Source organism: Cygnus atratus, chromosome 19, assembly GCF_013377495.2.
Source record: "Cygnus atratus isolate AKBS03 ecotype Queensland, Australia chromosome 19, CAtr_DNAZoo_HiC_assembly, whole genome shotgun sequence".
Lineage (NCBI taxonomy): Eukaryota > Metazoa > Chordata > Aves > Anseriformes > Anatidae > Cygnus > Cygnus atratus.
Window position 1 is genome coordinate 9,439,676 of NC_066380.1, and position 25,725 is coordinate 9,465,400.

General features: G+C 64.2%; 1 protein-coding gene across 1 annotated transcript; it reads right to left on the reverse strand.

Annotated features, from left to right (window-relative positions):
• Positions 1 to 424: 424 nt before the first annotated feature.
• Positions 425 to 19,535, reverse strand: LOC118257113 (syntaxin-binding protein 1). The gene is made up of 19 exons (XM_035564716.2): positions 19,220 to 19,535; positions 10,100 to 10,149; positions 9,876 to 9,957; positions 9,203 to 9,279; positions 8,919 to 8,997; positions 8,505 to 8,608; positions 7,673 to 7,821; positions 7,416 to 7,500; positions 7,183 to 7,313; positions 6,790 to 6,897; positions 6,609 to 6,669; positions 6,246 to 6,311; positions 5,966 to 6,046; positions 5,721 to 5,859; positions 5,398 to 5,507; positions 5,171 to 5,272; positions 3,870 to 3,955; positions 3,474 to 3,628; positions 425 to 1,316 (listed from the first exon to the last, which is right to left on the reverse strand). Exons 1-19 carry the CDS (start codon positions 19,254 to 19,256, stop codon positions 1,234 to 1,236), a joined length of 1,785 nt encoding a protein of 594 aa, XP_035420609.2. The 5' UTR covers positions 19,257 to 19,535; the 3' UTR covers positions 425 to 1,233.
• Between the last annotated feature and the right edge of the window lie 6,190 nt (positions 19,536 to 25,725).

Below are 25,725 nucleotides of genomic sequence, written 5' to 3' on the forward strand. Positions count from 1 at the left end.
TTTAACTTTATGGGCAAGGAGCAGACAGGGAAAGGAGAGAGGGGGAGAACCACCAACGAGGCAAGAAAGAGATTTTGGGGAAGGAAAAAGGGGTCACAGCCTTCAGAGGGAGGGAACAGAAGAGAACAAAACGAAGGACCCCAAAATATTGCAGTGCATCTAGTGGCGGGGCGGGGGGGTGGGGGCAATCCTGGGATGTAAAAAACAAAATAAGAGGAGTTTTGGTTAAATCACTATACACCAAGCTGTAAGAACTGCACGAGACACATAATTCATATACACAGGGTCCGCTGGGGGGCCCGGGGGGCTGCGGGGCCTCGGGGCGACGGCACGCTCGGGAATGCTTCACCACGGGGGGGACACGAGCGGGGCGGGGGGCCTCATAGCTTCCTTGTCTGCAGGGATATATATATATATATATATATATATATGTTTGTGTGTGTATACGTGTGCTGCCTGTTAAAAATATACATATATATATATATATCTGTCATCTGAAGGAGTACGCAGCCTGACGGGGAGGGAGGGGCCGTGCAAGCAAACGGGTCCCGTCTGCGGGGTTTGACCGTTCTGGTCCCTTTTTGCGTGGGGATTTGGGGCAGCGTGGGGCAGAGCCCCCCCCGTCCCCTGCCAGATGTTGGCACGCACATCTGGGGGGGCAGCCGCCCCCAAAAACAAGGGAAAGGGCACCGGGGGGGGGCTTCTACCCCAAAATGAGCCGGGGGGGAAACACCGCCAGCAGCAGCACGGGCGCGATGCGGGGCAGGAGGGGCGGCCGGCTGTCCATCCGTCCGTCCGTCCCTGCAGGAACCCAAGGAGGAGTGAAAATTTCAGGGAGGGTTTTTTTTTTTTTTTGGTGTTTTTTCCTGTTGTTTTTTGTCGCCGCCGTTTGCGGGTTACTGGGAAGCGAGCTGCTCAGACAGCGGCAGCTCGGGATGCGGATGTTATTATTGTTTCTTTTCCTCTTTAGCCACGCTGCAGCGCCCCTCTTGATGCGCTTGCATCTGGTGTCCCTTCCCTGCGGTCAGAATGAGACGGGGAAGGAGCGGGGGGGGGCTCAACACAAGAACAAGAGAGAAAGCTCGGCCGGGCCGGGGTCGGGTTGGGTTTGGGGACGGGGACGGGGACAGGGACGGGGACGCGGTTCGGCACGGGAGCGCGCCCTGGGCCGGGTGCCCGGCGGGGGTGTGGGTGGGGGTGCAGTCGGCGTCGGGTCGCTGGCGGCGTTTCCTTTTAACTGCTGCTTTCCTCCTCTGTTTTATTGAGCTTCTTCAGCGTGTCCAGCAGTTTCTGTGGGGTGAGGATGTGCGTGGACCCTGCGGGGGGCAGAGAGGGCGAGGGCGTCAGCGCCGGCTTCGTGCGTCCCCCCACACCCCGGCCAATGGCCCCGCTCCTCCCCCCCCCCCAAAGGGTCCCCGGCCCACCCCCGGCGAGGCCTTACCTGGCGGGAGGGTGCGCACGCTACTGGAAATGCTTGCACAGAAATGAACGCCCATGGGAGGAAAAAACCGGGGAAAGGAAAGGAAAAGGAGAGATGAAGGAGATGGATGGAGCTGGAGGGTGGCGGGATGAGGCCGGGGGGGCCAGGAGGTGCCAGAGGCGCAGCAGGGAAGGGGACGATGGGGACCCTCCTGTCCCCACTGCGGGATGCAGTGGGCACCTGCTGGAAAGCCGGCGGGGGGCATTGGGGTGGGGGGGCGCATTGCAAAGGGGGGGGGGTCAACGGGACACGGCGCCGAGCATCCCTGGGCAGAAGGGGTGACGGGGGGAAAAAAGGGGTCGGAGAGGAGGAGGAGGAGGAGAAGGGGGGGGGGGGGGGGGCTGACTTCTGCAGCTCTGCTCCTGCCTGGCTGTCCCCCCCGGCCTGCGCCTTGCTTGGTCCCCGTGTCCCCGCGGGGGGCTGCAGGGGGCTGCTTCTGCCTGGAGCAGGATGCGGCCGGCGCGATGCTGGGCGCCCTGTGCCCGACCGCTGCTGTGGCAGGAGGAGGGACCTCTGTCCCCGTGTGCCCCGGGGGGGGACAGCACGTGGTCCTGCCCCATCCAGGGGGGGCCACCACGCCGCCACCACGAAGAGCCGAGCAAAACCAAGATGTCCTACAGAACCAAGGATTTCAGCCCAATTTCTCCCCCGACACACCGCAACGGCGAGAGGAGCCGGGGCAGGCGGCGGGGGCTGCCCCACACGCACACGCGGCCCCCCCCAGGGACACCGCTCCACGTGTCCCCGAGCGGGTGGGACCCTGCCCCGCCGTCCCGGCCCCTCCGGAGCGCGCGATGGGGAGCGGATGGCATGAGGGGGCCGGCGGGGCCGGAGCCATGGCGGCGGGATGATGGAGGCGACGCTGGAGGCGTTCCAGCCCAGGAGGCAGGAGGAACTGCAAGCATTTTCTCGTCAAAAGAACCCGAAAGGAAAAGCAAACCGAAATCATAATTAATGGAAGGACGGAAGAATCAAAGAAAGCCCTTCGGGGAGGAAGAGTTTCTTTTTTCGTTAGTAGGCTGCCTTTACTTGGTTTCTTTGGCTCACTCCATTGCTGGAGCCTGATCCTCAAATGATACCCTAGTGGAGTCCCTGAAGTCGGGGTGCCTCAGGTCCATGAGAAATTTGGTGGGAGTGAGAATGTGAGTAGAACCTGCGGGAGAACAGAGCGGGGCTGACGTCCCGGCCGCAGCCCCGAGGGGCACACAGCATGCACCGGCGCCGGCCGGGGAGCCCGCGGTGGCTCGGGCGCATTTTGGGGAGGGGGGGGGACAACGAAGGATGCGCCGCCCGCCCCGAGCATGCGAGGACGGTGGGCGCGGAGAGGTGCGCGGCATGAGATGGGCGAGATGCGGGACGGTGACTGGTCGGGGGGTAGGTGGGGGACGGCGACCGGCTGCCCGAGCCTGTCCTGGGTCTGGCTGCGTTCCCCTGGGGGTCTGAGGGGGGATCTCGGAGCCCCCGCTGGCAGCAGGCAGCGCTGCCACCGTGCACATCACGTCTGACCTGCAGCCCCTCCGACAGCACGGCGGGTGCCTAATGCGGGCACGCTGCGCAGGGCAGGTTGCACGCACGGCACACATCCTGCGAGCCGTGCCGGGCTGCACACACCCTATTGCACACCCGGTGCGTTGCACACCCGGTGCATGCTGTGGTCAGCGTGCCGGGTTGCACACCGCTTCCTTCCTCCCTGCGATACGCCCCCAAACGAGCATGCAGCGCTGGGTGCAACGGGGCCAGCGCCAGCTGCACCCCCCCTCCCCAGCTCCTGCACGTCGCGGAGCAAAACTCACCCAGGCGACGAAGAGGGGGGCAAAGAGGGGGGCGGCTGGGGGGTCACGCTGTGTCCCCGGGGGGGGGGGGGGTGACACCAGCAGGACACCTTCGCGCAGAGGCCCTGCAGTCCCCTGGAGGCCGGATTTGGCGGCGGCAGCGCGGGGTGAGCGTGGGATGAGCAGCGGGCGGGGGGGCACGGGGCCGGGCCCCCACTCACCTATTAGCACTTCCCACTTGCCGCTGGCTTGCGTCACCTCGTAGGCGCAGCGCATCTCGTTCATGCTCACCCCCCCCAGGATGAAGATGATGAGGCGGGGGCCGCTGCGGTACTCGCCGGGGGCCTTGTTCTTGTGCCAGTGGCCGTAGCGGGCACTAGAGAGGGAGGAGAGGGGTTAGGGACAGCTCTGCAGCTCACCCCGCATTGAGTTAGCTTATTAAAAAAATCCCAAATTAATTAGTTCCCAAATTGCTGCGAAAGCAGGTGATGTCCTCGGTGGCTTTTCAGCCATAAGGGCGGCTCTTTTTCTGTTACGGGTGGGGAAACTGAGGCACGGGATGGCCACGAGGGGTAGGGCAGGGGCTGGGTGCCGGTGCCCGCCCCGGCAGGACCCACCTGACGGCGGTGGTGCTGAAGGAGGCGGAGGAGCGGGTGGAGATGTACGGGTAGTGCTTGGTGTCCAGCTTGTCATCGATGGCATCCTGCAGGGGAGAGCCCCACGCGGGCGCTCAGCGAGCAGCCGGGCGCTGCCCGATGCCCACATCCCCAGTCCTCCCTTTCCCTGTCCCCAAACCCCACCAGGATACAGCCTCATGGCACAGACGTTGGGCAGGCAAAGCCCTGTCAATTCAATTAGATGTTGTTCATTTGCATATCTCTGCATACATTTGCATGGGCTGGTTTTGGGGGAGGATTTGGTTGCGCTCCTGAAATTCAATGCAGCTGGGAGGGGGAAGGTGGTGCCTTTGCTGCGGGGCAGAGGCAGCACAGGGGCTGCAACGGGGCGCGGGTCGAGGCTCACCCCGACCTCGAGGTGACTGCCGAGGTGGGGAAAGGAGGACGGGGCCTTCCTCTGCTTGGTTTTCTGACAGCCTCAAGGGCTGGAGCTGACTTCCAAGCATCCCAGCGGGGGGAACCACCCCAGGTAAGGAACCTGTTGCTTTGTTCTCGGTGATCACAGCTGGGGGATTAACGTTATCTGTGAGCTGTTCGCTGGGACCTGGCTGCGCTGTGCAGTCCCCACAGATCTGGGGGATCAGCTTTAGGGTGCCCCAGGTGCAAAACGGGGCGAGAAAGTTTGCACGGAGTTGGGTGGAGGAAGGCAAGAGCGAGGTTGCGTGCTTTTGGAAATGAAGGGTGCCTTCGGGCAGAGCCTGGGCTGCCGCCGTGTCCCCCCATCAAAATATGGCCCCGGGGCCGGCTGGCCAGTCTGTCTGTCTGTCCGTGGGAGCAGGTGGGAAATGCCCGTGCTGGGGTGCAGCCTCGGTGCCTGGGATGCTGTGGATGAGCCCCACGAAGTTACCCTGATTCAAGGGGCGCCCAAGGGGAAGCAGCGAGGAGAAAGGCGATGCCTGGAGAAAATCATTTCTTGGCTCTGCCCGAGCGCAGGGCTGGGCTTTGTACTGCAGGGACGCTCGGGACACCGTGCTCTGGGGGCTGTGCAACCCCCCCACAGCCCAGCGTGCATATGGGGGCCAGGAAAGCCTCCAAAATCCCCCCTACGTTGGTGCTATCTCAAAGAAACTCCCCGCAGCCACTGCCTGCATGGCACCGCAGGGCTGCGAGCGGCGCAGAGGGCGCGTGGCGGGGAGATGTGCTGGGGGTATTGGGCTGGGAGCCCCCTGCTCCCCACAGGTCCCTGCCCGGTGGTGCTGAGGTCCCTGCTGTGCCCCCCATCCCCGCCGTCGCTGTCTCACTTCCATGATGTCCTTAATGACGGGGGTCCATCGGGAGAGCTGGTAGGTCTGCTCGCTGATCCGCTCCTTCCGCTCCGGCTTGCTCCGGCGGCGCAGGGTGGACTGGGCACAAGGATGGGGACACCCTGAGCCATGGGAGGGCCACCCCACCGGGGACATCCCGGGGGACACGAGCAGGGTGGGGGCCTTCCCAGGGGCCGAGGGGGGGGCTGGAGGCGGTCACTCACATCTGTGATGATGGGCACCCCGAGGTGGGCCATGTTGGTGATGATCTCGCTGTCCTCTGCCGGGATCTGGGCGTGCTGGATCAGCTTGTTCAGGTTCTCCTCGGTGATACCTGGAGAGAAATGGGGAAATTTTGGAAAATGGGTCCTCCTGAGGAATGCCTGCAAGTGGGGGCACGGCCCCTCCGTGGTCACCTCAGGACACCTGGCCAGGTGGCGGTCACACAGGGCTGAGCTTTTCCACCCAGCTTTTGCTGGCCCAATCCTGCACCCTGCTCCCAGAGCTGCCTGTGCCCCTTCTCCCCCCGCCCCGCTCTCCTCCTCACCGTTCTTCAGGAAGATGTACAGCAAGATGATGCGGATCTTGTCATAGGTGCTGACGTTCCCGTCCAGCAGGATGGGGACGATGGCCCTCATGGGGTCCTTGATCTTCTCGCCTTCGGCATCGGTGCCCATGGCCAGGTCCTGCAGAGCATGGGCGCGCTCGTCACTGCTCAGTGGTGGCTCTGGGCTGCCGGGCAGGAGCCGCTGTCCCTTGGGGATGCTGGGGGGTGTGAGGGGGTGCTGGTACCTGTTCAACTCTGCAGAGCTTGTCCACTGTGCCCTGGTAGTGCTTCATGCAGTCCTCAGCCAGGTGCAGGTGAGTGGAGTACTGGGGAGACACACGTGGGGCGGACACCCTTGCAGGGCTGGAGCAGCCCAAGGTCCCCGTGCCACCACCCCAGTGCTGCCAGCCCCAGCCCGGAGCCACTTCCCATGGCCAGGGACCCGCCGGGAAAGCCACCTTTGGGTGCTGCCTGTGAGGCTCAGCACCAGTGGCCTTGTTCGGACCTTTCCCCCGCTTGCTTTACCTTGCTGAGCTCCTTCTGGTACTGCGGCATCTTCTTCAGCATCTGGGACAGGTCTCTCATGGTGGTCTGTGAGGGAAGGGGACGAGGTCATGCTGGGGGACCTGGGGCCAGGACCCTGAGCGGGGAGGAGATGACCCTGCCCAAACATCCCCTTCTGTCGGGGTTTGGTGGGACACACGTGCACCCTGTGCTGGGGGGACCCTGGTGCCCCTCCAAGGGCGCCTTCCCCATTCCCTCAGCCCCAGGTGTGGGGTCAGTGCCCCACGGCTGCCCCCCTGCCCATCAGGGACCCTTTGCAGGTGTCCCTGAGAGGCTTTGCTGTATCCTGGCCCTTGGGTGCCTGTGCTCGCCGGGAGGTGTCACCTTATCGCCTGTGTTCATCCTCTTGCTCGATGAAAACTCCTTCAGGGACCGCGTCACCTCCCTGGGGACAGGAGGAGGGCGCAGCCGTCAGCGCGGAGGGACCAACCCGAGGGGCCGGTGGGGTGCCCAAACGCACCCATGTGGGGCAGGGGCAGCAGCGAGGCACCGCAGGGACACTCACTGGGACACCTCTGCGATGTGCTTGTGGCGAAGGGAGACCCAGAGGTCGTCGTCCTCGTCCAGGAGAACCTCCTTAACCCGGGCTTCCCCAATGCCGCTCGTCTCGTACCTGGGAAGAGGGCAGGAGCGGGGTGGAGGGGACGGGGCACACGGTCACACATGGCTCAGGGGAGACAGGGGGGCAGGTGGGGGCTGTTCTCGGCTCTGCCAGCGACGGGGCGAGGTTATTTCAATTTGATTTTACTTCCCACCACCTTCTACCCATTTATAGGTTGGGAAGGGGTTTAGAAAAGGCTTTTGCATCAGCCCTGTGCTGAGCCAACATCATGCCCGCCAGGCTGCGGCTGGGGACGGGCTCTCCCCGGGGGCAGGTCACCATGGGGGTGGCACTCACTTGTAGACGTCGTTCTCGATGGGCAGCAGGTCGTAGCTCATGGCCTGGAAGGTCAGCTCGTGCAGCACCGGGGAAGCGGGGTCAAAGCCGCGGTCCAGGATGAGGAGCTGGGAGCGAGCCTTGTCCGGGCCCTGCCGAGCCACCGCAGCCGTCAGCAGCAGTCCCCGGTGCCACCCCCGGTCAGGGGGTGCCCGCCGAGCAAAATGCCCCGCCTCGTGCCTCCCCCTGCTCACCTCGCCCATGGTGGGGTCGTCAGCCTTGTAGGCATCCAGCTTGTCCTGGATGAGCTGCGCCAGCATGGCGTTGTCTTTGTAGTCCCTGGGGAAGGAGGAGGAGGGAATTTTCCTTTTCCCCTCTCCCCCGGGGAGTTTGGTGCTCTGCTTTGCCCTGCTCTGTCCTACACGAGGCGTCACCCGGACGCCAGGCTCCCAGTCCCCAGCTCCTGGGTGCCTCGGCGTGCCCCTTTGTGCCACCTCCCTCCCGTCCTCACCCGCGGTACCGCACGGCCGGGTACTCCTTCAGCGTGGCGCACAGCGTGGCGATCTGCTCCGCCAGCCGCTCCAGGATCGGGTTCTTCATCTGGGCCTTGTGGGGGCTGTAAAAGCTCTGGAAGGAGTCGGCCGAATCCAGGGAGTAGACCTGGGGAGTGCGGCGGGAGGGCGCTTAGCGGGGCCGGGCTGCGGGGGGCATCGAGCAGCCCCAGCGGGTTGGGAAACCCGACCCAAACCCAGGCAGATGTCGGGTCCAGGCTGCAGGTTCAGCGATGTTCGGGGTGTCCCTTGGGCTTTCGGCTGCCACCTCCGTGCCCCAACCCCCTCCCCATCCCCTGCTCCTTGGTGCAGCCCCCGGGCACGTGTGGAGCCCCCAGGAGCTCGCCCAGCCCCTGCACGCAGCATCGCCTGCGCCCAGGCAGGGAACCAGGGAGGTGAGGAGGAGCAGGGACAGTAAAACCAAAGCCAGTTTTGGCATGCATGGGGCCACTAGGAGCTCATCTTCCACCTGCCCTCACCATGGTCTCCCCCAAAATCTGGTGCCAGCCGTTCCTCCTTGTCCCCCTTGGCAGGGGGCTGGCTGCCCGGTGCCCCCAGCTGGTGCCGTGCCGGGGGGGCAGAGCCTGACAGCACGGGCACGGGGCCAAGGCGCTAAATCCCCCGCAGCCGATCAGCCCCGAGACGTAATCGAAGGAGACAGGGCGGTGGGAGCAGTGTGGGGAGACGGCTCGTGGGGATTTCGGGCTCTTACACAAATCCTGCTGGGCTGGGGAGGGACCCGGAGCACCCCCCTCTGCCCCGTCCCCTGGGCCGTCCCCAACCCCGACCCACCTGGGACTCGGAGGGCAGGAAGGCGATGTTGATCTCGGTCAGGGTCTTGATGACCTTGGCAGCTCGGGATTTCACCAGCTCGTTGAAGAGGGCGTCGGGGCAGGCTGGAGGGGAGGGAGAGGAGGAAGCAGCGCTCAGGGCATGGCGGCCATGCTCCCGTGGTCCTGCCCTGCCCAGGCATCCCTCCCACCCGCTTTTCTGTGCATGTTTTAGTGGAATCGTTCCCTTCTCTTGGTTGCATGATGTGTTTTGTGATGGGGGGGGGGATGCTGCCTGCAACACCTGGGGGTGAGGAGCCCAGATCCCACTTCTGGTGCGCACAAACCCGCCCGCGGCCACGGCCCAGCCCCATCCCGCAGCTCCCCACAGGCACCCCCCGCTCTCTGCTCCTTGCCCCGGCCCCGCAGTACTCACAGTCAGTGAAGAAGACGTGGGCAGCTCTGTACTTGGAGGTGGGGGGGTCCTTGAAGTCGTTGATGAGGGAGTGGATGGACTGCAAGAGAGACGCGAGCGGCTGGGCTGGGCAGGGCAGCCCCGCGTCGCGGCACCCCCGAGCCCGGGGAGCAGCACCCTGCACCCCCAGCCCTGCACCCCGCGGGCTTGGCACAGCCCCCTCGGCACCACGACCCGTGCCAGAGCCCGGGTGGCTCCCATGGGCGCAGATCCTCCTCCTCCTCCTGCCCCCAGCCCCTGCTCACCTTCTCGGAGGGCGTGATGAGATAGACGGCCTCCAGGCTGGGCAGCGGCTCCCGGCGCTTGTTGATGTCTTCCACGACTGGGGGGGGGAAACACAGGGGCCGTGCCAGGGTGGTGGCACCAGCTGCCAGCCCCTCGGTGGCCAAAACATCCCCGGCTGCTCATCCCTGCCCACATGGCAGCTGGGGCTGTCCCCAGCCTGTCCCAGCCCTCTGTCACCCTATGGGAGGCACCTGGGTGCTTGAAAAGGTCCCGGGTGGGGGCGGTGGATTTGTCTGTGTGTTGCTGTGCCGTGGCTGCCTTGGTCCGTCCCCGTGTCCCTGTGCTGCAGGGGAACACTTGGGGGTGATGCTGTGGCTTGGGACGTGGTGGTACCCCCTGGGACAAGCCCCCAGCACCTCCCGAGGCACCGCCAGTGTTTCCGTCTCCCCTCTGAGTGCCGCAGGCAGCTATTTATAGGGCTGAGATAAAATAACACCTGGCCTCCTCCTCGCCATCCTCCTTGGACCCAAGCACTGCCAGGAGGCGAGGTGCTCGGTCTCCCTCGGCCCCCGTGGGCTGGGAGGGGGCCCACAGGCACCCGGCGCGGGATGGAGACGGGGGGCTGAGCGCCAGGGGTGCGCCTGCCCTTCCTGCAACAAGCTCTGCGGGAGGTGTGCGCGGCGCTGTACTCACTCGTGATGCCCTCCGTCATGATGTCGGTCATTTTGCAGCAGGAGGACAGCATGCGCATGCTGAGCTGGTCCACCACCAGCACCTGGGGAGAGCGGACACCAGCTGGGGACGGGGAAGCAGGGAAAAGCCCTGCCCTGCATCCCACCGGTGCCCTGGGGCTCCCAGCCCGCTCCGACCCCTTCCCAGCTTCATCCTCCTCCTCCTCCTCCAGCCCCGCTGCTCACCTTCCATTCTCCCTTCTTCTTCACCTTCCGGATCACATCGTGCATAATCTCTGCAAGAGACAGGGAGCAGGGGGTGGTGTGAGCACCCCGAGCCTCCCCGCAGCACCCCGGGGTGCCCGCCTGCAGCTGGGGGGTTGTACTGGGGGCACTGGAACCCCCCCATTGCTTATGGGGCCGTGCCAGCCCCACCGCACCCCTCCTGGGGGTCCTGAAATTGCCATCCTGGGATGGCTGAGGGCAGCCACTCGCTCAGTAGGGTTTCTTTTTGCGGTGGCAGGGGTGTTTTGGGGACCTGGCAAAAGGGGTGGCCCCCGGCACCCACATTTGGCTGAGCACAGGAGCTGAGCCCATGCAGCGGGGAGCAGGGAGCAGGACCCAAAAGCACTCCCCGGATGGCAGAGGGACGTGGGGGTCCCCAGGGGCCACCCCACGCGCCTCAGCCCTAATCCGAAGCGCCGGGAAAACAACAGCGGCTTAAGGGCTCCTTTTAGCAACAAGGCCCAGGCGGCCTCAGCCTGCTCCTTGTAATCCCCCGCAAGCTCATTTCGCACCCGTCCCTGCCGCGCTTACACAACCAGCCGGGGCCGTCGTCCCCGCGCTGTCCCCTCGCGGCCGGGCCACCCCTGCCCGTTCCCTGGGCGCAGGCACCCCGGTATCAGCGCTGGGGTGGGGGGGCAAGCCCCAAAGGTACCCTTTGTCCCTGGAAATGAAGGGCCACCCCTGCAGAGCTGGTGGACTGCCTGGCTGGGCTTGGGGAAGGGTCTGCGTCCGTGTGGTGCCGTGCCACGTCCCGGTGCTGCCCTCCTGGGGGGCTTTGCTCCAACCCCCTGGGTCCCCAGGACAGGGATGGGGGTACCCAATTAAAACCCCAATTAAAACCCCATCAGGAAATGTTTCTAAATTACATAATGTGGAGGGTTGTGGGTGCAGTTGGTGCAGGTGCCACCCTGCCAGCCTCGTCCTGGGGAGCTTCCCCCATGGGAGCAACCCCACGGGTGCTGGTCCCACGGGCAGAGCTCGGCGCAGGTTTATATGGGGCAGCTGGGGACCTGAATTTGCCTCATTCCAGGACAGGGCTTGAGGGAGGCACACAGAGGGGACTGCCTGGGGAGCTCCCGGCCCTATAAATGTCTGTGTTTGGGTGATGCTCAGTTTGGGTGCACAGCCCCATTTTCCTGCCCTGGCAGGTGCTGTGAAGCTGCAGGGGCACGGGGCTGGCAGCAGCGTAAAACCCGCTGCAGAACTCGGAGGTTCCCGCTGCTGTCAGTGCACACATGGCTCCTTCCCTGCTAGGTCCCCCTGGGGGAGCCCCAAAAGATGCTGGCCATGACCTTGGGGTCCTGCCCGGCCTTGCTCACATCCCGTAGCTTCTCCCTTGGGTGCGGGGCACCTGCAGGCCACAGGGGGTGTAACTGGGAACAGGCGGCGTTGGTACCGCGGTGGGGCCGCCCTGTGCGCCCCCAAGCCCCGTGGTGCACCCAGACCCAGGTCACCCAAGCAGCAAAAATGCAATGCCTTAACGGGGAATCTTCCTTTGCCGTGGGCAGGATGCAGCAGAGAGGGCTGCCCACGTTGTCCCCCGGTTCCCTGCTGGTGCTGGGGACCCCCTGCAGCCCCCGCACTGCGCCGACAGCCGCAGTCCCCACCGGGGCTGCATTCGCTCAGCTTTGAGCAGCCAGTGCCCGCTGACAAACATTGCCGGCTCCTGCCAGAGGCTCCTTCCCTCTTTTCATTCCTCATCTTCGGCTCCTTCCCCTGAGCGAGGACCCGGGGATAACAGCGCTGTTTGCCAGGCACCGTCCCACACCCCACGCAAACAGAGCACCGAGGAGATCCCGGTGGGGACAGGGCTGGGCTCCTGGAGCTGGGCAGCCGGGCAGAAATCCTGCCCTTGCAGCAGTGTGTTGCTCCGGGACAGGGAGAGGAAGGAAGGAAGGAGGCTGGGAACAAGAAGGAAGGTGGCTGGGAATGAGCGTCCTGCAGCCAGGGGCTGCGGGGAAGGTGCCTCGGGTGCCTCAGTTGCTGCTGGCCCTGCAGCTGTTTGTCCATGGACCAAAACCGGTGAGGATGGCAAGGGAGAGGGGATGCCAGCGAAGACGAGCCGTCGAGGATGAGCAATGCAAAGGCATCCTTGAGCCAATTCAGCACTCGGCAAGAGGGGAAACAGCAGCTTCCCTGTTCCCTGGGGCCTTGAGTCAAGCCTGGTCACTCCTGGGAAGAGATGCTCTCACGTACACACGATAGCAGGTCAGATGCTGCAGCCCGTGCCCTCAAATGGTCTCAGCCAGAGCTTTTGGGCTCTAACGTCAGCTGGTGATGCCCGCAGCCGAGCTTTTCATCCTGGAGATAGCCCAGGTTTCAGGGGGGAATACGTGTGTGTATCCAACCCATCCAGTGCCTCCACCTCTCGGACGCCTTCAACGCGTTGCTTCTGCTCCCTTCAGGCCGGAAGGATTTTAATCACAATTTCTGCTGAGAACGGACAACGCAGACGGCTCGGGGCCTATCCTCCGATGGAGAGAAGACACCAACGCCTTTGGACAAGGAAGCCCGTCTCACCTCGAACAGAGGACCTCCACTAAGATGGTCCTAACATGGTGGCACTTTTGTGCCACCCTGGGACACCTTGAGCGACGCACCCACGAGCTGCTACCTCCCCAGTAAGAAGCAGTGTGGCCAGCAGGTCTAGGGAAGTGATTGTGCCCCTGTACTCGGCTCTGGTGAGGCCGCACCTTGAGTACTGTGTTCAGTTTTGGGCCCCTCGCTACAGGAAGGACATGGAGGTGCTCGAGCGAGTCCAGAGAAGGGCGACCAAGCTGGTGAGGGGTCTGGAGAACAAGTCTTACGAGGAGCGGCTGAGGGAGCTGGGCTTGTTCAGCCTGGAGAAGAGGAGGCTCAGGGGCGACCTTATCGCTCTCTACAGTTACCTTAAAGGAAGCTGTAGTGAGGTGGGGGTTGGTCTGTTCTCCCACGTGCCTGGTGACAGGACGAGGGGGAATGGGCGAAAGTTGCGACAGGGGAGGTTTAGGTTGGATGTTAGGAAGTACTTCTTTACCGAAAGGGTTATTAAGCATTGGAACGGGCTGCCCAGGGAGGTGGTGGAGTCGCCATCCCTGGAGGTCTTTAAAAGACGTTTAGATGTAGAGCTTAGTGATATGGTTTAGTGGAGTACTTAGTGTTAGGTCGGAGGTTGGACTAGGTGATCTTGAGGTCTCTTCCAACCTAGAAATCTGTGTCTGTGTCTGTGTCTCCCCGGCCACCCCCTCCCTCGGCAGGGCTCCTCCTGGGGCGACGGGTGGCAGGAAGATGTCCCACCGCATCGTCCTCAGCCAGGGCCAGAGGCTGGTGACACGGTGGCCTAGTAGGACTCGAGCCCGTCCGTCGCTGCAAGAGGCTTAGCGGTGTTACGGACCCGGGGCTGCCCTGCCTGCCTCGGGGACCGACCGTGGGGTCTCCGCTCCTGGGGGAGAAGGTCCACCGGCAGCGGAAGCAGCAGAGCCGGGTCCCAGCCAGCACCGGGTGCTGGAGCACCAGGACGGGGGCGCTGCTCCCGGGGGTGTTCAGCAGCGATGGCCAAGCCCTTCCCTAATGCAGAAATTACGAAACCAAACTCCTGCTGCTCGGAAACGCTCCTCTGCCACCCCGTCCCTGGCCCTTGTGTGCGGCACACCTTGTCCTGGTGTGGTGTGGGATGGAGTGCCGTGAGGGATGGCAGGAGACCAGAACTGCCCGTGGTCCTACAGGGCTGGGTGACCCTAACCACGGGCTTCTCCTTGCCACAGGCAGGGCTCAGTCCCTTCACCCTCCTCCTGTGTCCTCCGTTTGGGATCCAGCGTCCTGGAGCCACCCGGGGAGCTGGACCCCAGGACCCACGGTGAGGTTTGCTCCAGACCCACTTCCCTCACGGAGCTGTCACGACGCATCCTTGAGACGAGCGTGTTTGTCTTCGGGTTGGCTTGGCAACTGCTCTTTGCTGGTTCGTTAACTAATTGGTGAAGGCAGTGCGAACATTACCTAGACAGAACCACACTCAGACGTAGCAGACCATGTATCCACCTCCAAACCGCCCTCAGCTGGGGACCTACAGGCGCCAGCATCCCGTCCCCAGGCAGTCCCTGGTCAAATAGGACCAGAGGGTGGCAAGGAGGCCATGAACCCATTGGGGCACAGAGAAGAACTGCATTTATGGGAGCCAAAACAACTTCACAGCCTCGACAGGGGCAGGGCAGAGACCTGGAGAATGGCTCAGGACTTTGGGAGCATGGCCAGAAGGACATGAGGAAGATGAAAGGCACGATCAAAAAATCAAAAAATGGTAAAATTCATAAGGATTTTCACTGCGGGCCCGCTCCTGACACGGGTTCTTCAGGTCTGCATGAGGACCTGGGAGTCAAGCAGAGCTTCTCCTGCTGGGTGCTCAACTGGGCACAGACCACAGCAGGTCCCTTCTGAAGGCATGGCCCTTCCCTGTGCTTGTTCTCTTCCCCGAGGCGTTCCCATCCTTGGTGGAGATGCTGAGGAGATGCCGTACCCGGCTGCCAGCAGCTGCAGGTGCCAGGAGCTTTCCTGTGGCAGGATGGGACACGCAGGGCCACCGCATCCCGGGGTGGGTGACCCCCAGGGGTAGGTGATGCTCTCCTCTGTGCACAGCCATGGCTTTCTGCCCTGCTTCTCCTCCGCGTTGACCAAGAGGGAGCAAAACGCCAACAACCTGGGGTTGCACGGGTCCAACTCCAAGCGATCCCCTAGTGGCACATCTCCCCATCCCATGGGCTCCACGAAGGACCCTCCATGCCGTACGTGTGCCGACCTGTGCGTGCCCATGCGTGTGTTTCTACGTGGTTGATGTGGAAGCCCCCACGTCACTGTGCCTTCAGCCTGATTTATTTTCTCCCTCCAGAACACAGCAGCTGTGAGCTCCCTCCTGCACGGCGAGCTGGTGGGCGCAGCATCTGCTGACGGCCGCGTGGTGGTGAGTCTCTTCTTAAACGCCTGGGTTTTGGGGGGATTTCTCCCAAGCCATTTTTCCTCAGAGGTGCCAGGGAATTGGGCCCAGACCTTATTTATTTATTTATTAAGAGAGGAAATTTCTAGGTCTGGTGGCTTTTTCTGCTTTCTTGCACGTGCAGACATCAGTGGGTGGACGCAGACCTGCCGAAGTGATCTGCAGCGCTCACAGTGACGTATGGAAAAGAATTTTTTCAGGCCCAGGTGTAGACCATGGACTGGAGGCTAAAAGTGCTAAATTTTCAAGCCGTGACCCAACTTGGAGCCGATGCCGGAGGCAAGGCAAAACGATCCCCGAGGACAAACACAAAAGCCCCAGCAGGGGCTTTGCCAAGCGCCCGCTCTCATCAGAGTTGTGGGGTGTGCTCCTGGCTGTGAGGACGGGGCATGCCGAGCTGATGGCAGGGCTGGAGGCTCTGCCCCATGCAGGGAGAGGGATGAGGAGGATGCGACGTGCACCCATGCCATGTCCCCACCACGCTGGCCCGGTCCCGTGGCCTTCATCACCTCCTCTTCCTCCTCTTGTGCGTAGCAGGGACCTGCCCGGAGTTGGCTCTGGGGCAGTACACAAGCCCCGTACCCCGAGATGGACTCGGAGCATCCTGTATTTGGCCCCAAAATCCTCCCGTGCCCTCAGAAAGGTGTTGGCAGCACGAGGTGCCCCCAGCCGCCCGGGTGAGTCACGCACCAGCTCCGCAGGTCCCCCGGGGCCCCGGCCGTGCCCTGAGGCTGGCAGCGAGCCCGCAACCCTGCCCTGCCCTGCCGGTGCCACCCAGCTCGGCGTGCACCCGCTCCCTGGGCTGTCACCTCCCTGGAGAGACAGATGGGGACACCGGGTGATGTGGCACGGCCTCGGCGCTGGGGGTCCACGGGGGATTTTAGCATGGGCTGGAGGGAGCTGCCGTGAGGATGCTCTGCCCTGGGGCAGGGTGGCCCCGGGGGGCAGCAGGGCGCTGGGCAGCTGCCGGAGTCACAGAACCATTGAGGTTGGAGCTCTCCTGGGGCTGCTCTGCTTCAGCCACCCTTGGTGACAAAAGGGCCCCCCCGGGGACGTCGCTCCCCTCTTGCAGGTGAAGGTGTCTGGGGGCTTTCAGACCCAGCACCGGTACCGTGGTGGCAGCTTGCCTCGCTGGTGATGGCTCGGTGAAGTAAGCCCACCTTCCTCCTCCTCCTCCTCCTCCTCCTCACCGCAGCGCAGGGTGCCGCGGGAAGGCTCGGGGACCCAAAGAGGCCCTGAGGCTGCCTGGGTGCAGCGTGTAGCCCAGGGACAGGCGAGGACAGGAGGAATGTCCACCTGGTGGGGGTTAGATGAAGATTTGGGGATGAGGGCCTCAGAGGTGGGCCCAGCTGCCACAATCGGACAAAATTTTTCCAGCTGGCACCCGAAGACACCAGAAGGACCGGCCCCAGAGGAGAGCAGATCCTGGTATGGATGCGGCCATTGCTGCTGGATGCGGGGAGGTGCAGGGACAGCCCGGCTGGGGGGTGACAACGGGGGCCCGGGGCACCTGTGACACCCTGCCCACCCGCTCCCAGCTCTCTGGAGGCCCCCGGAGCGCATCTTGCTCCAGCACCAGCTGGTCAGAGGAATAATCCTGGCCTGGAGGGAAGCCAGGGCGGAATGCAGCTCTGGAGGTGGGGCTGTGGCAGCGCGCAGCATCCCTCCGTCCATCCCTCCTCCCTCCTTCCTTCCCTCCTCCGAGGATGCCCGCAGAGGGATCCTGCCCTCGGGTCAGCCCCAGGGCACAGGCTCAGCCCTCCTGCTCTCCCGGGTGAGCGTTTCCCCCCCAGTCCCCCGCGGGTGCCCCTCGGGGAATCGCTGCCCTGGTGCAGTGGGGGGAGAGCCGCAGTGGGGAGGGGGAGCTCTGGGTACCCTGCGGCTCCTGGCACCGGGGAGCAGCCCTGGCTGAGAACAGCACCACAAAGCACGAACGGCCCCAGTGAGACCCGGAGCATCCCCACGGCAGCCTGAGGAGCCCCCAGCCCCAGGTTGGGGGTGGGCTGGACCCCCCCGGCGCTCCCGCAGGAGCCCCATCCCTGCATCCTATGCAGCATTTTGCCCGCACGCGGAGCCCTGCCCTCTCCTTCCAGCCACCCACGCTCCGCAGGCAGCTGGCTGTGGGGCCGGCGCCCCGCTGCCCCTTACATTCCCCAGCCCGGACCCCTGTTTTTGGGGAACCAAACCCCGAAGGGACGGATCCGGCCAGATTTCCATGACGCTGGCTTGAGCCCATGTGCGTGCACACGCGTGTGTGCGTGTGTGTGTGCACAGCCGTGACCGCCCCCAGCCTGTGACAATGAACGAAAATAAGGGACAGGGGACACGCAGCGGTGCTGGTCTCTGTCCCCTCGTCACCGAGGGCAAGGTCCTGGGGCCCTGTTTGGGGGGGTGCAGGATCCACTCCCCCCCCCCCAGCTGGGGGCTGCCCCTTTCTCTCCCCAGCCCCCTGCTCGGGCGGGGGGGGGGGGGGTCCAGCCCCCCAGGATGACACCCAGCAAAGCCCCCCCCTCCCAGAGCCCATCCTGCAGCAGAGAAGCCGGGGGGGGGGGGGCATTTTCCTGCATTTTCCATTTCGTTTCCCAACCTGCCTGGCTCCGACCCCCCCCCCCCCTCCCAGCACCCCCCTTAATGCAGCACCCCGGGGCGGCTTGGGGCGGGGGGGGGGGGGGGATGGGGACTTGCGCAGCCCCCTCCCCGGGCAGGTGCCGGCTGGGAACAAAGCGGGGCCATCAATCCGGGAGGGGGGGGGGGCATCAATCCGGGGGGGGGGGGGGGGGGGTTTGGATTTCCCCCCCCCCCCCTCCATCCCCACCCACCCGATCACACCACCAGCCCCGGCCGCACCATCTGCACCGCTGCGGGAGGGTTTCGCTGCCTCCGCAGCCGGAGGAGCCATCGCGGCCGCGGGGATTTCTCCCGTTGCAGCCCCCCCCCCCCCCCCCCCCCCAAAAAAAAAAAAATACAAATAAAAAATAACCCCAGCCCCTGCTACGGAGATCAGTCCCGCAAGATGGGCGCTGGGGGCGGGGGGGGGGGGGTGCAAAAAAGCCGCGGGGAGCCCCGGGGGAAGTTTCCCCCGGTTCCTGCCCTTTTCGCTCCGGTTTCCTTCTTTTTCCGCGCAGATTTTCGCGCCGGGGAAGGGAGGCACAAACATTTCCCCCCCCCCCCCCCAACACCACCACGTCCAGCCTGGGGCTTTTCGGAGCCCCCCCCCGGCAGCAGGCCGTCGGAGAGCAGCCGGGCTTGCGGCAGGAGGGGAAGGAGGAAGCGGAGCCGCGGCTCCTCCGTTCCGCCCCGCAGCCCCGGCCAAAAACAGCGAGCCCGGAGGGCACCGAAATGCCGGGCCCCCCCGGGGGGGGAGGGGGGGGGGGGGGGGAGCTGATCGGGGCTGGGGGGGGGGAGGGGTCACCCCCTCCCCGGGGACGAGGGGGAAAAAATTCTTTGTATTTGCATTAAGGAGCCCCCCCGGGGAGGGGTTTGGTGCAGACAAAGCGGCGGGCGCACGGCCTGGGGCGGCGCTGGGCACGGACACCCCCGTGCCCCCCCCCCCCCCCTTATGTCCGTCCCCCCCCGTCCCATTTGGGGGCCCTTCGGGCTTTGCTGCTTGCGCCCCGCTCGCCTCTCGCCCGTTCAGATCCGGGGAAAAAGGCTCCGGCGCCCTCCCGCTTCCTCCTTCCCCCCCCCGCCATTTATTTATTATTATTATTATCATTTTTTTTTTTTTTACCGCCGCTCCCCCCCCACACACACCCCCGCGCCGCCCTTCAGCACTGCAGACAAACCCCAACAGCTTCAAAACACCCCCCCCCCCCCCAAAAATAAAAAATAGGAAACGGAGGGGGACAACCCCCCCGCCCCCCCCCCCGCTGTCCCCGCGTCCTGCCCGTTGTCCCTCGAGCCCCCCCCCCGGTGCCGCTGCCCCCCCCCCCCCTGCTCCGTTTGGCGCATCCGCAGCATCCCCCCCCCCCCCCAGGGGGGCATCTCCCCGCGGGATGCCCCCCCCGCCCGGAGCCCGGCCTTTTTCATCTCCCCCCCCCCCCCTTTCTTATTCTGGCCCCCCCCCGCTCAATTTTCAGCCCCCCCCCCCCAGCGATGCGCGGCCGGGCTCTTACTTTCTCCGACCACAGCCTTGAGTCCGATGGGGGCCATGGTGCCTGGGGGGGGGGTCGTGCCGGGGTGGGGGGGGGGGGGCGCAAGGAAACGAGGGAGTATGGGAGGGGGGGGAGGGGGGGGCCGGACAAAACGGCCGGACAGCCGCTGCAGGTGGCGGTGGCAGCGAGGATGCGGGGACAGAGGATGCCGCGGGGGGGGGGGGGGCAAGGGATGGGGGGGGGGCGACACCGGGGCCGGGGTGGGGGGGGGGAACACCGGGCTCCGGTGGTGGCCGCGGCGGGGCTCAGCTGACTGCGCGCAGGGGGGCGGGACGGGAGGGGGGGGGACAAGGGGGGAGGGGGGGCCACACACGTCACTTAGCCCCGCCCCCCTCCCCGCCCCCCACCGCAGCGACCGCCCCCCCCAGCATCCCCCCCCCCCCTTCCATCGCTGCGCCCCCAGCCCCGCACCCCATTTCGCAATCTTTTGCCGTATTTTGCCATGTTTTGGACTATTTTTGCCGTATTTTGCCATATTTCGCGGTATTTGTGTCCTGCCCCCCCCCCCCCAACTCCAGTCTCCCCTCTACCCACACCCTGGGGTTGGTGGGGCGGTGGGAAATGTGCCCCCCCCCCCCCCCCCGGTCCCCAGCGTGTTTTGGGTTTATTTTGCGGCAAAATATCCGCGCCCCCCTCCCCCCCCCCCCCGGGATGCAGGGGATGGGGACACTCGGGATGGGCACTGCCCCTGCTCCCACTGGGGGGGATGTAAATGGGGGGGGGGCAATGCTGGGTGCTGCTGGGGGGGGCATTTCCCCAGGGTGGGGGACAGGGGGGTCCGGGGGGGGGTTGTGGAAGCCTTGTGCCGGCTCCCAGGGACGGATTCGGGGGCTGCCCCCCCAGCGTGGGCAGGGTGTAACGGGGTGTAAGGGGCAGGGGGGTGGGGAGGGGGCACGGGGGGGCTCCCGAAGGCCCCCCCATGGGTGCGGGTGCGTGGCCGGGTGTTTGCTGTGGGGTCACACATCCAGCTTTGGCTCTATTTCCACTTTATTTATCGGGATGCTGTGGGACGGCTGAGCTGTGCCACGCCGGGTTCCCGGCACCTTTTGGTGCTTCGGAAGGAAAATGGGGGCCTCGGGGAAATCCAAGGGGATGGGAAGCTCGTCCCGGCCCCCCCCCCCCCCCCCCCCAGTCACCCCGGGCGGACGTCTCCATCCATCCTCCGCTCCCAACGCCACTCTCTTTGTTAAAAATAAGCCGGAGTTTGGTTTGTCAGAGCTCCTGGACTCGGTGCCAGCCACGAGCTATAAATACCAGCCTGCTATTTACAAGCGAGGTATTTATATTGCTTTCCCATCGCTCTGTCAATCTTCCCGGGCAGGCCGAGCATCATCAGGCTGAAGGCAAAAACACGGCACGTGTCTGAGCTGGCCCCATCCCTGTCCTCGGGGACACCCGGCGCCCCAGCATCCGTGTGCTTTTCTTGCTTCCATCGCATCTGGCAGAAAAAAATAAATAACCAAGCAGCAGCACTTGCTCCGTTCAAGAAATCAACAGGAGCCTCTGGATTTGGGACCTGAGGCTGGACCACGGCACCCAAAATGCATGGGGGCAGTGAGTCCTCTAAGAAATGCATCTGAGGCACCCAAAACGCCTCGGGGCAGCGATCCTGCCCTGCAGCGGCCATTTCATGCCACCGGAGCCCCGTCACCTTGGCTGAAACCCCAAAGGCTTCCCCGCAAACGGCTGCTGCCTGCTCCGGGGGCCGTGAAAAGGGGAAGCTGTTTCCACCTCGCCAGCACTGGAGGCAGACATAAACGGGTAAAGAGGAGCCAAAATGCTGGACGGCTTCCCACCCTACAGCTTCCGACCTTACAGCTTCCCACCTTACAGCTTCCCGTCCCACCTTACAGCCCAAGGAGCCACCAAACCACTTGCCCCAGGGGCTGGAATGTGTCCCCAGGGAAGGTGGCTTCAGGGACAGAGAGGGCACAGCTTCGCCCGTTGCTTCCGTCCCCCCCGGGGCCCCCTGGGGACAGATGTGTGACTGCACGGTCACAGCTCCAGCGCCCCTGGGTCTGCACCTCCCATTCCAGCATGCCTTTCTGGGAGCAGGCACCAGGGATGAGGTGGGGACTGGGTACGAGCGGGTGGGTTGCTGCCCTCAGCAATCCCACAGAGCCAGGTGAGCGCATCTGGCTCTGGATCCTGCCCTCCCACCCCCCTCTGGTGGGGCCCAAGAGGGCAGGTTGTAGGGTTTGGGCGTCCCAGTGGCACTGCTGGGAACACCGAGTGGTGCCGGCCTCCTGGGCCTCGGTGCTCAGCCACCAGGCTGTCCCTGTGCGCCCACGTGTCCCCCAGCCCTCGGGACACCGAGCGAGGACAGCAGCGGGCAGGGTGCCCCTCTGTCCCCGGGGTGGCAGCGGGATGCTCGGGGTGCAAGCAGCACCCGGGCTTTGTGCCTGGGGCTTTGCCCCTGTCACCGGCTGGTCTCCATCGGGCTGGCAATATCGTGCTCCGTTCATCGGTGCTCCGGGCACGTCCGCCTCCAGCGTGGGCTCCCTGGGTCCATCCCTGCTGGGGCTCCTGCAGCAGCCTGCGGGCAGCTGGAGGGGCTGGGACGGTGCTTTCTGTGCCCTGTGCCCATGTCCCGTGACCCGTGCCCGTGCCCTGTGCCCATGTCCCGTGCCTCTGCCTGGTTCCCATGCCCCCTTCCCATCCCCATGCCCTGTCCCCATGTTTCTGTCGGTGCCCATTCCCATACTGGTGTCCATGCCCCATCCCCATCCCATCCCCATGGTTGCCCCCCCCCTCCCCAGCTGCACCGGCCCTGCCCCAGCCCCCTGTCCGTGCTGGCTAGCCAGCCACCAGTTATCCCAGTGCCGACCAGCAGAGGGGACTGGTGATCCACAGCAGCCTCCAGCGCCCTCCACCAGCCCCGGCCGGGCTGCAGTAGCCCCGCGGGTCCCCCCCAGCCCTTCAGGGGGCTCCCCCCGGGCCGCTCGCCCCCCCGGGCTCCCCGCAGCGGGGTGGGCTGCCTGCCTGCCTGCTGCACCCCCTGGGGCATGTTTGGGGCTTTTTGTAGGGTCCAGGCTCGTGTCCAGCCGAAGTCATGCCTGGGGCTGGTCCTTGCCCCTCCAAAAAGGGGCTCAGGAGGCTCCGTGGCCAAGCAGCAGCCGGAGGGGCCGGATCCTGCCCTGACTCAGCACGGTGTAATCGCGGCGTTATCTGGGAGCGCTGCTCAGCGCCATAAATCCCGCTGGAGTCGGAGGGACGGAGGGTGCCCAGCCCAGGGCAGGCGGCCAGGCAGAGCTGCCCACGGCCTTATCGGCACGGAGGAGCTGCGGGGCCCCAATTAGGCAGCGGTTAATTGCGCCAATGCCAGTTCCCGTGAAGGAGAGCAGTGAGCAGCCCCCAGAGCACGAGCTGGGGAGCACGAGGAAGGGTATGGCGATTGCTTCTTCTATCAGAGACAGGGAAATAAATCTTTACTGCACTAACAGCCTTACCCTCCCGAGTGCAATGACTGCAATGATTCCGCGAGTCCTGAGGGCAGTGGGTGACCGGGAACAGCCTGCTCTGGGCGCTCTGCAGGGGCACAGACCGGGCTTTACACCATGAAAACCAAGAGGAGGACAGCAGGGGGTTTGTCCCCGTGGGTACCGAGCCTGGGGTGAGCAGGTGAAGCTGAAAAACTTCGGGAGGGGCAGGTTTGGTTTGACCGCAGTCAGGATAAAAATCTCACAAATCATCGTTTACATTTTTGAAATGCTCCCTTGTTGACATAAATCGAGGCCTTGGGATCGCCCAGGAGCATGTGTCGGGTCCCAGAGGTGGAGGAGACGTCAGCAGTGCTCTGCTGATTGCCGTGGATGTCGCACGTGCCTCGAGGGCTTTGCCAGCTCGGGGACTGTCCCCGGCAGCTGGCTGGCACTGGGAGCACATTTGTCCTCCCCGGCTGTATTCAGAGGGAAATCCTTCCTTTCGAAGCTGGTTCGTCCAACAGATAATTCAGGCAGCTCCAGACAGATAAGCATTATTTACATCCGCTCAGAGAGATGTAATTAGCTGCCATGATTAGACTTTATCGTGGTGCCATTTTTAAAGATCTGTCTCTAACCGGAGGGAACTGCACGGGGGCAGCGTGGGGCCGGGCTTGCCAAACTCCTGTGAGCATCGTCTGTCGCTTGGTTCCCTCGGGGTGCTGGCACCCCCCCGGAGCTCCCCTTGCACCCACAGGGGGCCAGATTCAGTCCCATTCTCTGGTGCTTACTGGGGTGTACTGGGAGTGTGGGGGGCCGGGAGAGGAGAGCAGTCACGGCTATGCCTTGCCCGGCCACCGTGGGATGGGGCTCATTGCTTGGGTGCTCCCAGTGCCCCCAGTGCCCCCGTGCTGGGCAGCAGGAAGGGCAGGACACCTCTCCCCATCCCTTTCCTCAGCGGAGCCACAGGAGCAGAGGAAACCTGGACCAGACGTGCGTGCCGGGACAATTTCCTCCGCAGACAGGAACGTGTCGAGAGGTGCTCCAAGTGATGGCACCGCGCAGCTTCGAGCCTGCTGATGCTTCCCGCAATGACAAAGGGCTTCCAGTGTAAGTGCCCTCGCTCCCTGAGCCACCAGCTATCCTGGACCCCCCAGGGTTTCTCAGCCGAGTGCCTGCCACCAGCCGGAGCACAGCCGAGGCACCGCAGTCATGGCACAACCACGACACACAGGGCCAGGATGCCGGGCTCATTTTCAGGAGGTTTGTCGAGACAGAAATGCCCTTTGTGTCTGTGCTGCGGCCTCCAGCCGCTGTTTGCACGCTATTTCTGCGTGCGACAAATATAGCCTTCCTGTCTGCAGATCAACAATATCAATGCTTGCTATTTTTTGCCTTTTAATTATTATTTTTCCATTTAGGAAATACGTCAGCAAGCAGAGGAGACAGGTAGGGGCTCAGTGCGTAGTGCTCTGGTGCTTACGTGGATTGATTTTTTAAAAGTAAATATTTTAAACCATTTTCTTGGTCTGTTTAGCAGGACTCTGTGTGCACTGCTGAAATTATATTCCCCACATTTCTTCTTCATAAAAGAACGAAGCTTGGCTTCTAATAATGAAGTTACTGCCGTGGGTGGATATTTACGTGTTTATAGTTTGGGGGGGGGGGGGATGCATTTCCCCCACCTGGGAACTACCCAGCCCTTCCACAGCTCCAGTAACTCTGATTTTAAAATGAATCCAGAGCCAGACTCCTCCGGGAGCAGTGCTAGGGAAAGCACTTAAAAGCCTCCAGTGGAAGAATTTTCTATTGGAAACGAGATTTCGCTGAAGCTCAGTTTCCCAGGAGAATCCCTCAGCTTCAGTAACAGTTTGGCTGGGGAGACAAGCCGAAAATGAGCGCGTTGGTGAGGGCGAAGTGCTCGTACAGGGCATTTCTGAGAGAAGGGCGAGCCTTTTGGGGCTGAAACGCCTTTCAAGGCCAAGGGTAAGAAATACGTGAAGGGGGAAAGGGCAGATGTCGAAAAGCTCGGCTTTAGCCGGGGAGGCAGCGTGTCAGCACGGGGGATGGAGCCCATGGCCCCCCAGGTGCCAGCAGCAGGCGATGGGGGATGTTTGCGGCTGCGCTGGTGTCAGGGAGAGGCGCGGGCACCCTCCTGTCCTCCTCCCCACCCCGCAGCCATCCCAGAAGAGCTATTTCGGGCAGGGTAAACAGGATGGCTCACACACACCGCCACCTCCTCTCCTCCCGCCCTCCTCCCTCCAGGAGAAGCCTCGCGGCCTAGCGATGCCGGCTGGGCCGTGGCCCACCTCGGCCTGCAGCCCCGCGGGCCTCCCCGCGGCGGGGAACGGCCTGAGCTCTGCGGCCGCGCCGCCTCGGCCTCCCCTGCCTCCTCCTCTTCCTCCCCCGGTCACACCCCGGCCCGTCCTGGGGCCGGATCCTGCCCCAGGAGCCCGCCGGGGCCGCTTCCGCCTGTTGCTCTCGGGAGGCAGTGGAGAGGAGCCGCAGCCTCGGCGGAGGAAGGAGGAGCTTTTCCAACGCTTCCTCCATCTGCTTCACTCCGTCTGCTTCGCTCCCTCCCCAGGCTGCCGCAGCCCAGGCCCGGAGCTCGCCCGCTCCCTGGGAATTCAGCAACCTCCATCCCCGGCGGTGTGCGAGCCGGGGAGGCTGTGCCGGGCCGGGAGGCTGCCTGCCGGTCCCGGTGGGCCTCTACTCGAGCCTCCCCTCCCGAACCACAGTGGCACTGACGATTCCAGCACCCTCTTGTCTCCCCGCAGCACGCAGCCTCCCTGCCCGTCCCCCGTGGCCATGGGGCGCCGCGAGGCACCGCGTGCCTCCCCGTCCCGACCTCCCGCCTGGCAAAGGAGGCCGGCGAGGCAGAGAGGCCCCTGGCCGCCCTCCGCCCCAGCGAGGCACGGCACGCCTCGGCGCTGGCGGCAGCTCAAGGCTGAGGTTTACGAGGAGCTGGGCGTGAGCGCGCAGGTAGAAAGGGAGGCGCGGGTGTTGCAATCGCCCTCTGAGGCAATGTCAGGAGCGGAGGCCGGT